Below are 15,376 nucleotides of genomic sequence, written 5' to 3' on the forward strand. Positions count from 1 at the left end.
GTGAAGTTGCTGCCCTTAAGTAACATGTCCTGGGTGTGACTGAGGAAGGTGAAGAGCTGCCTGAGCTACAGGGCTGAAATAAGAACAATGGGTGTGAGCAAGCCTTACCTACTGGACTCAAAATGGAAATGAGAAAGTTTCTAATGTTTTAGATGAGTGAAATCTTGACTGATTTTCCAGTGACAGTAGTTTAAACTGTGACAGTAAAGCTGCTGTAGCAGGGCGAGACACGGCAGATTTCTATACAGGGTGGCTAACTACTGCACTAGTGGAGGAGGAGCAAGCATAGCAACACAGAAGTCCCATCTCATCAGACAGCTTCAGTCCCATGATTTATTAATACTCCTTGTGGATTTTACCAGGAAAAAAATACCTTCAGGTCAGGCAGGGGCTCCGGATGCTGCCCTCTACTCCATAGGGTGGCCGTGGTCCTTGTTGAAGGACCTTGCTCAAAGGGAAGCAAAGTAATGTGTGCCTTGTGGGGTGCCAGGGCATGAAACTGTCAGCCAAAGTGACACCTTCATTTTACTTGGTCCTTCAGGGAGTAGGACATAAACAAGGTCGGCACTACACATGCACAATATCGGTGAGGGATTTTTCATTGTAGGCTTAACAAAATCACAAAGCTTACAGTTGAAGAATTAAGGTGGGAAGAAAAATATTTTTTAATACCTATTGTAATTCAGGTTGTTCTAGCTTACCAAGGAAAGTGGTAAATACTTTATTACATGGAGTTTTTACAGCAGGATTGCCTGTCTCTCTAAAAAAATGTGCTGCAACTCATCTCTGGATTTATTAAGTTAAATACAGGAATCTCTGGATAGAATTCACTGGCTTGTGTTAGCTGGGGGTCATATTCACAGATCTTAATGTTCTCTTTTGGCCTTAAAAACCTATGAGTCAGAAGTCTGAATGCTCAAAAGTGTAGCCATTTTTTATCAACTTACCACTTTGTATGTTCCTTACTACTGAAAAAGCTCGTGTTAGTCGGTAGTGTATTACAAAAGCTATTTGTGTGTTTAACTCTGCTGTAAGGACAGGACTGTTACCCCAGACTGAAGTGCTCAGCTGTAAAATAAATAAAATTTCCCAGAGTCTAGAGGGCAGAACACCAAACTTTTTTTTTTTTTTTTTTTTTTTTCTGAAGGGTTCAGAAGGTGTCCACATCTCAGCTTTTCAGTTTTTTAATCTTCTTTTTAGTGCCACACCAATCCATTTAGATTGGGCTACTACTCAGCAAAATTATTCTCCTGTAGTAAAGAGCAGAATATGCAAAGGTCATTAGTGTTTTAATAAAATTTACCATCAATCCTGGTTTATATCTTAATGCAATTACAGTATGATTGTTATGCTTTTTTTCATCAAAAATTCTTCCATGCTAAGGTACCTTCTCTCAGCAGAAGAGCGATTTTTGGGGTTGGCTGGTTTTTGTTGGAAGTACTGAACATGTGCAGCTTGGCTTTTCAACAGTAGGAACTGTGAATTCTTATCCGTGCTGTAAATTAGGCTTGTATCAAACCCTAAGTTTGGCTCCGTGGACGTTTCTTTTGCCATAACATGGATCTGCAGAATTCAGTGCCACCAAGAGTTCAATGGAAAAGCCCAGCCAGTGGAGCAGAGCTTTCCTAATTCAGGTGGAAGGAGACTGGCCTGTACAGGCACTGTGCTTGCTCAGGACCCTTGGTAACATCAGTGCAGCTGGTGGTCGGCTGGATTGCAGCTGCAGACCGAGGTCTGACAACTGAATGCCACACAATCTGTTCTTACGAGTAGACAGAAAATAACGGCCTTTGTAATTTTTAATAACATCTCTTTTCAGGTGAATATTCTGGAGTATATTCCAGCAAACTTCAGATATATAAATCACTTGCTAGAATATTTTGCAGTTCAATTTTCCAGTTACACAGAATTCAAGTTTTCCAAGAAGATGTAACCTTGTTATCTTTACAGGTGGTTGAGCTGAAGCCGGGTGGAAAAGATATTCCTGTTACCAGCGCTAACCGAATAGCGTACATCCACCTGGTGGCAGACTACAGACTGAACAAACAAATCCGACAGCATTGCCTCGCTTTCCGTCAGGGACTGGCCAACGTTGTGAATCTTGAATGGCTTCGAATGTTTGATCAACAGGAAATACAGGTACTTCTGCTTAAAACTGCAGAACACATTTGCTTTAAGCAGCATTTTTTTCCCTCTAATACAATTGTTTCATTTCCTTCCCTATTAGGTTTTGATTTCTGGTGCCCAGGTTCCTATTAGTTTGGATGACCTTAAATCTTTCACAAACTATTCAGGTGAGTATATTATAATTATTTTCTTAAAAAAGTCTACTATGATACAGGAATAAATAAACTTGTTTTTTATACTAGCTTTTTAAAATATAAATTGTAGGGTCTGTTTTATGAATGCTGGGAGCCATAGGTATGTAGTTTATTTGCAAGTTTATTTGCAAGAGGGCTTGTATTTCCTTTTCTAAATCATAGAATCACAGAATGATTTGGGTTGGAAGGGACCTTAAAGTCCATCTAATCCCACCCCCTGCCATGGGCAGGGACCCCTGCCATGAGCCCAGGCTGCCCCCAGCCCCATCCAGCCTGGCCTTGGGCACTGCCAGGGATGGGGCAGCCACAGTGCCTTGGGGCAGCCTGGGCCAGGGCCTCACCTCCCTCAGTAAAGAGTTTCTTCCTAATACCTAATCTAAATCTCCCTTCTTTTAGTTTAAAACCATTACTCCATGTCCTGTCACCACAACCCCTGACCAAGAGTCCCTCCCCAGCTCTCCTGCAGCCCCCTTTAGGCTATGGCAGGCTGCTGTGAGGTCTCCCTGGAGCCTTCTCTTCTCCAGGCTGAAAAATCCCTTGGCCTGTCTCCATAGCAGAGGTGCTCCAGACACCTGATCATCTTGGTGGAAAATGGATGTTAGTCAGTTATTTGTGTCTAGTTGCCCTGTATATAAGCCTGCAAATGCCTTTGGGATGGTTGCCTCTATTAACACATTCAGACCATTTGTCAGGCAGCCTGAAGAGAGAACTCATACTTTCTCCTTGTGAGAAATGCAATGTATCTTCATTTTTTCTCTGCGTTTACCATAAAATGCTAAACTAAAAAAAATACTAAAAAGTAGTTACTATTATCCTAAGTTCACATCCAAGCTTACTTCAAGGTAAGGTAGGTAAGTTGATTCATTAAATAACTTCCCGAATCTTGCAGATTTTGCAAATTCTTGAAGTAAAAGACAGCAATCCAAACTTACTAGTTAAATGCTAAACTAAATAAAATTAATTAAAAATAAGTAGGATTCAGTGAAGAAAATTGCAGTTACGAAGCTGAGAGAGGTAGTAGCCATGGGTAAACAACAAATGAGAAACTCAAAATGCAGTGGATCAGAGATCTATAAGAGAGGTTAGCAGTATAAACCTGCTCACTTCAATAATTTCCCCAAGCTTTTCAAAATTGTGTGCTAGGATTTCTGAATAACTTATTTCTTGCATAAAACTGATCTATCTATAAATCATTTAAATCTTATTATAGGTGGATACACAGCAGACCATCCTGTAATTAAAATATTTTGGAGAGTTGTAGAAAGCTTCACTGACGAAGAGAAACGCAAGCTACTTAAGTTTGTAACGAGCTGCTCTCGGCCACCTCTGCTGGGGTTTAAGGTATGTCCTGACTTCTTGGCAAGTTCCTGTCTATGTTACAGCTTACATTACAAGCCCTTTTTTTCGGTAGGAAATGAAAATTTGAGAATAATGTCACTTCCTGACTACACATAGAGTTTAAGTGCTTGCACTTGGATATAATGAGTAAAAATATTTCATTGTGTTGTTTTATTGGTTTGTATTCTAACTGCCAAATTTGGTGGGCCTAAAAAGGCAGTGGTTAAAGCTCTTACTCTTTGTTGTGGAATGTCCTTTCTGTCACCTCATATTACTGTACGGCAGCAGTATTGCCACCAGTTTCAAGGAACAGGCTGAGTTAAGAATAACGTCAAAATCAGGCAAAAGACGGTTTAGGTTATAAAAAAAAAATACTAAATTCAACCACTGAAATTAAGCATTTGAGGCTGGTGATTTATTGTGCATCCTTCTAATTACCGTTTAACCTCCTTATAAGATCATGGCTCGTTACCCTTTGTACTTAAATATTTTGCTGCCATCTTTAAAGTTTTGTTTACAGGGAAGCTTAAGCGTGAAGAAACATGTCCATTGTTGATTGAACTAAAGAGAGGATGAGGCACAACAAAGATCTTTTGAAATTAAAATAAGTAAAGAAAATAGAAATAAAAGGAAATAAAAGGATAAATTGCTTAGTAGCAATACCATCACCTTTACTGCAGCGTATTTACTGTTGTACTATTTGATAAATTGAATAGCTGGGTTTATCCAGAACGTAGATACAGATATTGCTTCACACAGTTGTTTCAAAGTAAGAACAGAGCTGTTCTGTTTTGCTCCTATCTATCTTACAGTTGCTAAACAAAGTTGGAGTACATGTACTTAGTAATTTCTCACATGATAAGGTACTGTGATGTGATATTTAATTAGCAGCGGATAGTGGCTACTTGTTTACATTTATTAGGTGAAATAACTAGATGAACCCATAAGAAACCACTGCGAGTTTTGTATAGGTGCTAAAAGTTCATTACCTGTTCTGTAAAATAAGTGTAGTATTATTTTATTATCTAGTGGTGTGAATGAACATTTTCTCAGGAAGACAGATACTAACATTTTGTATAGAAACAAGGATTTCAGGTGTACATGATAGTTTAGAGGTGGAAACAATATATTTGGAATTTTGCACAATTCATTGAATCATGCTCTGAAAGTTCATTCTGATTTTTTTTCTCTTAAAATCAGCATTTTAAAAATATTTGAAAGGCAAGTGCTAGAAGATTTTTTTCAGATCTACAGATCGGGCCTTTTCCTATGCTGGGGGTGACACATGATAAAAGATGTCAGGTGTGAAAAACAAAACACGCTTATCTCCAGATGTTTGTAGTACTTACCACCATTTTTCTCTTATTGAATTAAAAAAATCATTCTAGAGTTTTCAGACTCTTGATGATTTATCTTTTCTCATCAGTACAGTCTCTCTGGAAAGCAGACAAGAAGACGTTCCAATATTGAAGATCGGTGGTCTCCATCGCAGACCTCTGCTGCTTGAATGATCTGAAATAGATAAAAGCCTACATGTGTTATCATACAGGAGCATGTGGAGCAGTTGCTAGGGGTGACAAGAGAGTATTCCCGGTGGCTTAAACAGCCGTTTTTAGGCTGCAGGGTGATTTCAAAGTGGAGGTGTTGTTTTCAGTGCCGCATTTGGCGAGGAGTCATGGCCTTTTGCCTTTGACTTGTCTCTGTCCCTTTGTGCATTGCACTTGACATTCTTCTCCTTCAGGCCTTCCATTTGTTTTGCTGTGTCTTTACGAGCTGGTACGGGTGTACGGCAGCGTCGTGTGATCATTTCAGCCACATTTGGGTACAGTTCTTCTGTAACCCTCTGTGCAGTCTCACCCTCTGCCTAATCCCTTCAGCTGCTGCAGTGAGTTCTGTGCAGTATTGTCAGCACGTGGATATGGGCAGCATACCCTGCAGCTTCAGCACCTGTGCTCTTCAGCTCTTTCACAGGCACCTAGGAGAGGAGTGAGTGCTTTTGGCTGGTGATTTGTCAGAAGCAATGGATCTAGGTATTCATTGGTTCATTTGTGTGACTGGTTATTTAAAAGCCTGCAAGTGTTTCTCTTCTTCACAGGGGCCTGGAGAGTTTATCCCTGCATGGTCTCCTTACTCTAGCAATGAACAGGATTCTACAGGGCAGTGGGAAGGACAATTAGAAAACTGTGAGATGGGACCAAGATAGATAGAACAGAGCACATCGGTCATGTAATGAAGGGAGAACTGGGAAACAGTTGTGTGGGATCAAAGTAAAGACAAGCCCACATCTGTTGTCACCCAACTTCGAAGGGAAGAGCAGGAGAGACAGATGTAGCTACCCAGCTCTGAGGTGGTGAATGTGACATTTGAAGAGATGTAGGAAGAAAAATATTAAGGCTGACAGTGACACATTGAAAAGAGGATGGAACAAAACCTAGTGTGGAAAGTTGTATGTTTGTGTACTTGGGAGAGAGGCAACAAACTGGCTTCAACATACTTGGCTAGGAAAAAATGGAAGTGAAATAGTTATTGCTATAATGCTGAACAACTGGTAAGTTTAAAAACAAAACAAAAAAAATATAGAAGAGGCTTGCAAGCTTAGCCACATGCAGCAGTCTTGGCAACAGAAAACAGAGTGAAGAGACATTACTGCTGCTTTGCTGGGCAGCACTGAGCAGGAGTTAAATTGATTACTTCCAGGGTGCTTGCCACACAGGTTGTCTTGTAATTTGTGAACATGGATTACCTAAGTATTTTGTTAAAGAGGATTTACCTACAAACCAGGGGTTTGCCAGGAAATGCTGGCCAATATTTGCCTGAAAAGTAAACGGGTAATTGCTATAATCATGAGCAATAATCTCTTGGTAGCCTATGACAATGAGATGTTTAGAGCTTTGCATGCTGTATTTTGTGGAACCTTCACATCTTCTTAAATCTAGTGAATGTTAAGTTAAGACAGAATGGCATGGTTCAGTTGGAAGGGATCTTCAGAGATCTTCATGTCCAACTGCCTGGCCTCTCCAGGGCTAACCAAAAGGTAAAGCTTAATAAAGATTTATTAAGACCATTATGCAGATGCCTCTTGAACACTGACAGGCTCGGGGCACATGCCACCTCTCTAGGAAGCCTGGAGGACTCTGGGACTCCTTTTCTCCAGACTGAACAACCCAGAGGAGGGAATGTCTTGACATTCCTACTTTACAGGTAGCACAGTCTAGCTTTGCATCATCTAAAAACTTGGAGCTCTCACTGCCAGATTCAGACTCAAAATAACATTTGCTAAAGCTAATTAAAGTTTAATAAGTCTAATAAATGCGATTATTACAGAAAAAAATCATTAAAGCACAGGTGAAAATTGTTAAGCTCCAATCAGGTCACATAATAAATGGATGATACTTTTTACTTCCAAACTATTGCAGTTTCCCGCTGTACGGTATTTAATTATGGAACAACTGGTGCCCTTGGCATGACATTTCAATTCAGAATTTAATTTTTCCATTTTTAAAGCTGAAGTAGAGGAATTCAATTAGCATTTTGAAAGGTACACTAAAAATGCAGCATTTTAGCCATGAAATACTTTTTAAGGCCTCCATTTGAACAATAATTTAGCTTAGAATTTCATTGACCTTCTGCCTTTGGAGCTGGGATTTTTTTTTCCAGTTTCTGAAATCAGAACTGCTTTACCTCAGGCGAGCCTTTGATAAAACAAATACTTCATTGCCAGCAGAAATAGTGCTTAAAAGTGACAAATATATATATATATATATATTTTTTTTTTTTGCTATGGACTTTTCCAGAAAAAAAAATCCCATTCATTGAAACAAAAGAGCTTAAAAAAAAGTGACACACTTAGTGGATGAGGGAAAGGCTGTGGACGTGGTCTACCGTGACTTCAGTAAGGCATTTGACACCGTTCCCCACAGCGTTCTCCTCAGGAAACTGGCTGCTCATGGCTTGGACTGGCGTACACTTCGTTGGGTTAAAAACTGGCAGGATAGCTGGGTCCAAAGAGTTGTGGTGAATGGAGTCAAATCCAGTTGGAGGCCGGTCACTAGTGGAGTCCCCCAGGGCTCGGTACTGGGGCCAGTCCTCTTTAACATCTTCATCAATGATCTGGACGAGGGCATCGAGTGCACCCTCAGCAAGTTTGCAGACAACACCAAGTTAGGTGCGTGTGTCGATCTGCTCGAGGGTAGGAAGGCTCTGCAGGAGGATCTGGATAGGCTGGACCGATGGGCCGAGGCCAACGGTATGAAGTTCAACAAGGCCAAGTGCCGGGTCCTACACCTGGGGCACAACAACCCCAAACAGCGCTACAGGCTGGGAGATGTGTGGTTAGAAAGCTGCCTGGCAGAGAAGGACCTGGGAGTAGTGGTTGACAGTCGGCTGAATATGAGCCAGCAGTGTGCTCAGGCGGCCAAGAAGGCCAGCAGCATCCTGGTTTGCATAAGAAACAGCGTGGCCAGCAGGTCCAGGGAAGTGATTGTCCCCCTGTACTCGGCTCTGGTGAGGCCGCACCTCGAGTACTGCGTTCAGTTTTGGGCCCCTCGCTACAAGAAGGACATGGAGGTGCTCGAGTGAGCCCAGAGAAGGGCAACGAAGCTGGTGAGGGGTCTGGAGAACAAGGCTTAGGAGGGGCGGCTGAGGGAGCTGGGACTGTTTAGCCTGGAGAAGAGGCTCAGAGGTGACCTTATTGCACTCTACGGGTACCTGAAGGGAGGCTGTAGCGAGGTGGGGGTTGGTCTATTCTCCCACGTGCCTGGTGACAGGACGAGGGGGAATGGGTTAAAGTTGCGCCAGGGGAGGTTTAGGTTGGATATTAGGAAGAACTTCTTTACTGAATGGGTTGTTAGTCACTGGAATAGGCTGCCCAGGGAAGTGGTTGAGTCACCATCCCTGGAGGTCTTTAAAAGACGTTTAGATGTAGAGCTTAGGGATATGGTTTAGTGGAGGATTGTTAGTGTTAGGTCAGAGGTTGGACTCGGTGATCTTGGAGGTCTCTTCCAACCTAGACTATTCTGTGATTCTGTGAAAATGTTACATACGAAATTGCAAACAACAGACAAAAAACTGATCCTCAGGTCTGTGGTTATCGCATCATGAGAATAATCAGGGTTTGACAAGTTTCTATCATTAGAGTCATTGTGCATATCTGAATCATCCCAGTGACAGCTGGATGGTTTTATAATTATGAAGCAGCAGCAGAATTGCTTTAAATGAAGGTAGTTCTTTATCTGGAGAACATACAGTACCTCTTGATTGAGAGTTCTAGACCACCCTAGTGTAAATACTTTCATCATCTTGCACATAAACAGATCTGCTGATGTCATTAGTGCTGCTTGCCTTGAGATTCATAAATTTTAGGCTTGCTGAAAGATGAGTTTGGACAGAAATCTCTTTAGGGCAAGAACAGCCTTTAACTTGAGTCATGGATAGTATCAGACAATTGAATTTAACAAGGAAAACAATTGTATGTTGTGGTGTGTAATAAGGTGTGAAGTAAAATGAAGGCTTGATACTTATCTGCATGAAGAATTTATATATCTGGGGAATGCCAACAAACTAAAGCTCTAGAAGGAAAACACTGAGAGGGTATGTTTGTATGTTTGATCTTTTTTATTTTATGTCAGAGAAAGGAACTTACGTGATAATATAACTTCATCAAATTTCTGCTTAAAGTCTGGTCAGTCATTCATCTTTTCTCATCAGAATATCACTCCAACAGGACAAGTAAATGCTCATGTAGTATTTGTTCATAAAATTGAAATACTTTTAAACTTCACTAGAAGAACATTGTAATTGGCATAGCACCTCACTTCATGAGCTAGAGCAAAAATTGATTTGTTGGGATTTTTGTGTGTATGGAAACAGTGTCTTCCCTGCTGGGGAGGAGGTTTAATTCTCAGAAGAAATCATGTCATTCCACAATAACAAACATCATATGTTATTCAGACATGACAGAACATCCTCTTCCATTGATGCTGGTGGTCCTTGTTCCCCGTGTTCAGCTTGTATTGCACTGTTACGAAACTTCAATGTAACAGGAACATCATTTTCCTGTTCCTACAGAAGAAACGGGATCCATGTGCATATGGGAGGCTTTGGAAGAAGAGCCTACAGTTGGGAATCATGTGTTTCTTTCTCCCAAATACAACTGTATGCTGCAGTTCTACTCTTTGCATTTTATATTTCACTTTTCTGTAGCATTATATATTTGCAGAATAGAGCGCACAAACAACAAATTATTTTTCCTTAGAACCAGATGGCTTTGTGTTTTCAAGGGTTTCGATGGGGATGGGATAGAGGGAGGTGTTACCCAATTCAAGAGGGCTTTTGGGACCACCAGGAATTAAAGAAAACAAAACAAAAAAACAAACAAAAAACCTGTCAGCTGTTATAGGTTAGGTTTGGGTCTGTACTTCTTTTTTTGACACATTTTTTCCTCTTGCATTTTTCAGGAGTTATATCCTGCGTTTTGCATTCACAATGGAGGATCTGATCTGGATCGGCTACCGACTGCCAGTACCTGCATGAACTTGCTGAAGCTTCCTGAGTTTTACGATGAAAATCTTATGCGAAGCAAGCTCCTCTATGCCATTGAATGTGCTGCTGGATTTGAACTAAGCTGAGTCAAAGTGATGCTTACGTGGATGATCTGCAGAGGAACGCACCAGTGCCTACTCGATAAGCAGCACCCGTACCCAAGCAGTTTTAAGAGAATTCTGTCTGAATTTCTGCAGCTCTTATGTCTTATCAAATGCCCTCAAATAGGTTTCATTTTTAAACACAATTTCTTAGTTAGCTTTCATTAATATTACGTTGACACTGCTTTATGATTCAAAGTACTGAATGCTGTTTGCAGTGTGGTTGTTCTCTGTGTGTATGCGAAGGAGCACGTTTTAAAAACAGTGACATCTCAGTGAAATTAACCAAAGATGAAGCTTTGGCTTTGTGCTGTTCAAGTATAAATAATTTCCCAAACTGGCAATAAAGTTGTGTACCGTGCAGCACATTGGGATGAAACAGGGCTAACATCCTGTAATTAATCTTTTAGATGAAAGCAAAGCAGATGTTTGCAGATATCCCACAACTGAGAGGATAAAAATGCTCATTACTGGTACCCTAACATCTTTACTTACGTTGTAGAATTGTTTACAAACCATAGTTGTTGCAATTAAGATATGACTGATTTTGTTCTATACTACCTTCCCTGAAGATGGTAGGCACTGAGATAAACGCTTAGGATATTTTTTGTGCTTTCTGGAGAAATCAGATGCACACGCTTATTTTATTTTAAGTTCAACCTTTGGCTGCATCATTATCACTTGAACACTGTCATAAATGGGTATGACTATCCATGTTTTGTCAGCTCCATTTTTGTCTTTTGTGCCTGTACAGATTTTTTTTAATGTATCGGACTCCTGTTGCATAGATAGCACATGCAAAAGTCATCACTTTGGAACATGTAACAACGATTAAAATGATTTGAACCAAAGTTATCAGGCTTTATCTTTTATATTTGAAGCCTGTGGTATTCACATTCCTTTTCCCTATCATTTCTTTCCATCCTAAATGCCATACCTGTGTTGTAGACACTAGTCAAAGTCATTATTTTTTGTGATTAAACAGCTTTTATATCCACCTGCCTGCAGAATTTCTGCTAAGACAAGTAGGTGGGAATATGCTGCTTAATGGAACTGGATGATTGGGTATCTGGGGAAAAAAGTGGTTTCATATGGAAGGCAATGAAGTGGTAGGCACATCGCTGGGTATTCATGTGCAGACTGCGGTCAATTCAAAAATGGAATTACAGTTCAAGCTAAAAGGTTCATAACGGCATCCCTCTGAACTTTAGTTTTATATTTTGAATCATCAACATATACAATCAGATTTGTATTCATCACTTATGCAAAAAAGAAAAAAGTGCTGTTACTGAAAGCTGTTGGATTTCATATTTAAGAAGCAGTAACCAGCAATATCCTTTAAATGTGGGGAAACGGAGTGATTTTAAGATGTTTACTAGTAACCATATAAATGTATAATTTCTTAATTTGGGTAATAAATGAAGTGTTAAAATGCTATTTGTAGTCTTGATGTACAGAAATAAAATGATTGGTTTTCTTTTTGGTTTTGCTTTAGGCTTTTTATTTATGTTAAATATTACATACCCAACCTATTCTTTATCCCCAAATTCTTTTCTTGTATATTTTTCTACATAAATTATGGAACTTGTAAAGAAGTTGAAAATGAGACCAGTAATAGTGGAACTGCCTCCTCTTAATTAGGAAACCTGGACACTTCTCTTAGAAAGCATTATTTATTTTATAACCTAATGGTTTAAATATTTTGAAATTATTTTTCAATTTCATTCTTTGATATATTGGTAGTGTTGTATTTGTATTTTGTATAATTAAAATTTATTAAATACTCATATTCAGAGATTGTTCTGGGGTCACGCCACGTAAACATGACTGGTAACGTATGCTTTCTGCTTTTGTAAAAGGAGACAGTGCACACTATTCCTGTCTGTTCCTGTGAATACAAGCTCCAGAGAGAGGGCAGGCTGGAGGAAGAATGGTTTGCAGGTAGGAGTAGTCATCTAATTCAAGAATCGCGCACAGAGTGGTAGAAAACTTCATTAGAGAATTTGAGTTTGTTGAAAATATTCTTTATTTCTTCAGTAACTAGTACTCATTGATCTTGTTTTGTATATTCTGTACATTAAGTACAAAATTCTGATGCAGGTCAGTGGAACTGTAGCCTGTAGATTTCATTCTGCGTTTAGTCAGTTGAAAATCTGTGCTGCAACAACTTACATTACTTTTAGTATTCAGATTGCAACATGAAGAGGGTAGGACTTTCCTTTGGCAGCAAGTGTCTTCAGTTCTGCCTGTCAGGTGTTTTTGCGTTGTCATGATGAAGCACGGGTCCCTGCTTTCCAATGCTGGGTATTTTAAGGAGCAAGAAACTGAAGTATGAGAAATAACAAGTGTAGATGGTTGTGCCCTGAGGAGCTAAGTGGTCTAAATGATCTCTCTCAGCTCTAACATAGCAAGAATTGTTTATATATGGAAACTGATTTTCTGTTTTTTAAAAACAAGAGCAAACTCCTTCCCAGTTGTGATGCTCATAGAGTTTAGGTGGGCAGAGACAGGAAGCACACTGTGTGCAACTAACCTGAAACATTACCATTGTTTTTGATCATCGGAATTATGGCAGTACTCAGTATGGTCTTGGAGTTATTTTCTGTGCAAGACAACCCTTCCTTATGGGCAATTTCTATACTTCACTGCTTTGTCCTCCTAGATCAGTATTTGTTTTTTGAAAAAAGGCGGCATCTCTGTTCGTTTTTTCAAAGAAAAGGAAATTTGCAAACTTTTACGAACTTGTTGTTGTCAAGCTTTATCTTTACAATAGAAGAGTACAGGTTCTTTGTCTCTCTACAGTTAAAAGGCATAGAAGAGGAATAAAAGAATGGAATAAAAGAACAAGTTTAGTATTTGCTTGGTTCATCTCATCAAGAATTTTTCTGGATGCACATTTAGTCCTGCTAGCTGGATATTAAAAACAAAACAAAAACAAATAATTTGCCTTGTTAGTTAATCTCATTTTCCATTGTGGTCCTAGGAGCCATGCCTGTATAAATTTCACAAAGCTTGCTTTTTATTTCTAGGGAGAACTTAACAACAAAAGAGGAGAGATTTGTCTCCAGCTTCCTGAGTGAACACTGAGCTGGGAAAAGGTTGATTTGAACAACAATATCTTCAGTTAATTTTTATGTGGGGTGCTCCATAATTAAAAATGTGTTTCCTGATGCTATTAGTAGTAGTGCGGACAGAGGTTTTTGGCATCACTTGAGTAATCTAGCAGAAACATCCTACTTTGATCTACAAAGGGGCTTGGAATTCAATAATAATAATTAAAAAAAAAAAAAACCTCTAAGCAGTGCAGTGAGCACATGCTAAATTAGAGTTAAACCCAAAAGCTCTTTGTTAGCACATACTCTTTCTGCTACTGAAAACAGTACAGCACAGAAACAAAGGGAAAAAAAAAAAAAAAAGCTGTTTTTCTTGGATTGTCTTGTTGGATCTATATTTTTTTTTTGTATTTATAATTACATGCAAAAATTTAAAGCATTTGCTCATATACATGAATCTGTGTTAATAATGGTTTGTGATGTAAATGCTTGTTACTATTTTTTTTTCCACGTTGCTTTGCCTGTCAGTAAAGGAGAGAAGAAATGAACATGGTCTGTAAAACTGATCAGGATATCTATATTTTTATTGACTTATGCTTTTGTGAATAAAATAATTTGAGTTTTCTTGAAACTTTGCAGAAATGCTCTTTTCTTTCATTTTACAGTACATTAGGTGTTCTCTGGCTAAAGTTTGATAGTATTGACCTGGTTTTAAAAGGGAAGCTAATGTAAGCTCTTCGTTGGTCTTGAAGCTACCACTGCTACGTGACAATTTGTAGCCTCAGTTTTTGAGCTCTGAAGTTCCCCCGTTAGTCCAGCTGCAGCTACAAGGTTTAGCTTTGGTTCAGTGCATCTTTCAGAGTACTGAAGAACACTTACACGCTCTGAAATCCTTATTCAGAACCTTTGGGAAGAACAAAACTTGCTCCGTGGTTGGCTATAAGAGAAGCTATGATTCAGTGACGAATTCTCCTCTGTCAACAAGTGTGTGTGAAAACATCTCTTGTAGAATCCTCTGGAATTTCTTAATCAGCACATACGTGGGACCCTCTGAAGATGTAATTTCTTTTTTCTTTGATAATTAGGATTATTTCCCTTTGCTTTTCTGGTTTTCCAATTGCTAAATTGCTCTAGTTCCATAATGATGCTTACAAAGTTAATGTGCATGTTTATCTTAGAACACTTTCAAACAGCATCACTTATTCTTCAGTTTACCTGTTACTGAAAGTTTGATCAACAGAAAATGATTTAAAAAATGACCTTGTAGGCCACTTCATTTAGGTAAAAGCATGAATAAAACACAACTGCCCAGATCCCTTGCCTGCTTTTCTGTGTTACTCTTGAAAGCCAGTATGGCTTCTGATGTATGTGGAGAAACAGCACAAGGCAAAGCGTGGTTATGAAATTCCACCAGCTGAACACATTTCAGAGAATGCAGAATGGTTGAGGTCAGCAGGAGTGTTTGGGAATCGCCTCTTCCGTCCCCTGCTCAGAGCTGGGTCACCTGGAGCGGGTTGCTCAGGACCTCACATTGTCGGGTATTGAGACTCCATGACTCTGGGCAACCTGCTCCAGTGGCCAGTCACCTTCACAATGAAATGTTTTCAGTTAGGTTTAAATGTGATTTCCTGTATTTCAGTGTGTGCCCATTGCCTTTAGTTACAGAACTGTAGGGTGGTTGAGGTTGAGGTCATCTGCTCCAACCCCCCAGCTCAAGCTGGGCCACCCGGAGCAGGTTGTCCAGGACCACGTCCATGGCACCTCTTTTAAGTGCTCCCTTCTGTCACTGTGCACTTCAAATAGCTGAAGTCCTCTCCAGGCTGAACAACCCCAGCTCTCTCAACCTCTCCTCACATGACAGACGCTCCAAAACCTTAACCATCTCTGTGCCCCTGCTCTGGACTCCCTCCATTTCTCTCCTGTACTGGAGAGCCCAGAACTGGACCTCAGCACTCCAATGTGCCTCGGCAGTACTGAGCAAAAAGGGAGCAGTATCTCTCTCGACCTACTGGCAATACTCTCC

General features: G+C 39.9%; 1 protein-coding gene across 1 annotated transcript in view; it reads left to right on the forward strand.

Annotated features, from left to right (window-relative positions):
• UBE3C (ubiquitin protein ligase E3C) overlaps window positions 1-13,569 on the forward strand; it is a 79,303-nt gene extending 65,734 nt beyond the window's left edge. The window contains exons 20-23 of the mRNA XM_035316682.1: window positions 1,951-2,139; window positions 2,228-2,294; window positions 3,532-3,662; window positions 10,115-13,569. Coding sequence (XP_035172573.1) covers window positions 1,951-2,139; window positions 2,228-2,294; window positions 3,532-3,662; window positions 10,115-10,285 — 558 coding nt within the window. The 3' untranslated portion in view covers window positions 10,286-13,569. The remainder of the gene's footprint in view (window positions 1-1,950; window positions 2,140-2,227; window positions 2,295-3,531; window positions 3,663-10,114) is intronic.
• The last annotated feature ends 1,807 nt before the right edge of the window (window positions 13,570-15,376 follow it).

This window comes from Oxyura jamaicensis, chromosome 2 (genome assembly GCF_011077185.1).
Source record: "Oxyura jamaicensis isolate SHBP4307 breed ruddy duck chromosome 2, BPBGC_Ojam_1.0, whole genome shotgun sequence".
In the NCBI taxonomy this organism is placed as follows: Eukaryota; Metazoa; Chordata; class Aves; order Anseriformes; family Anatidae; genus Oxyura; species Oxyura jamaicensis.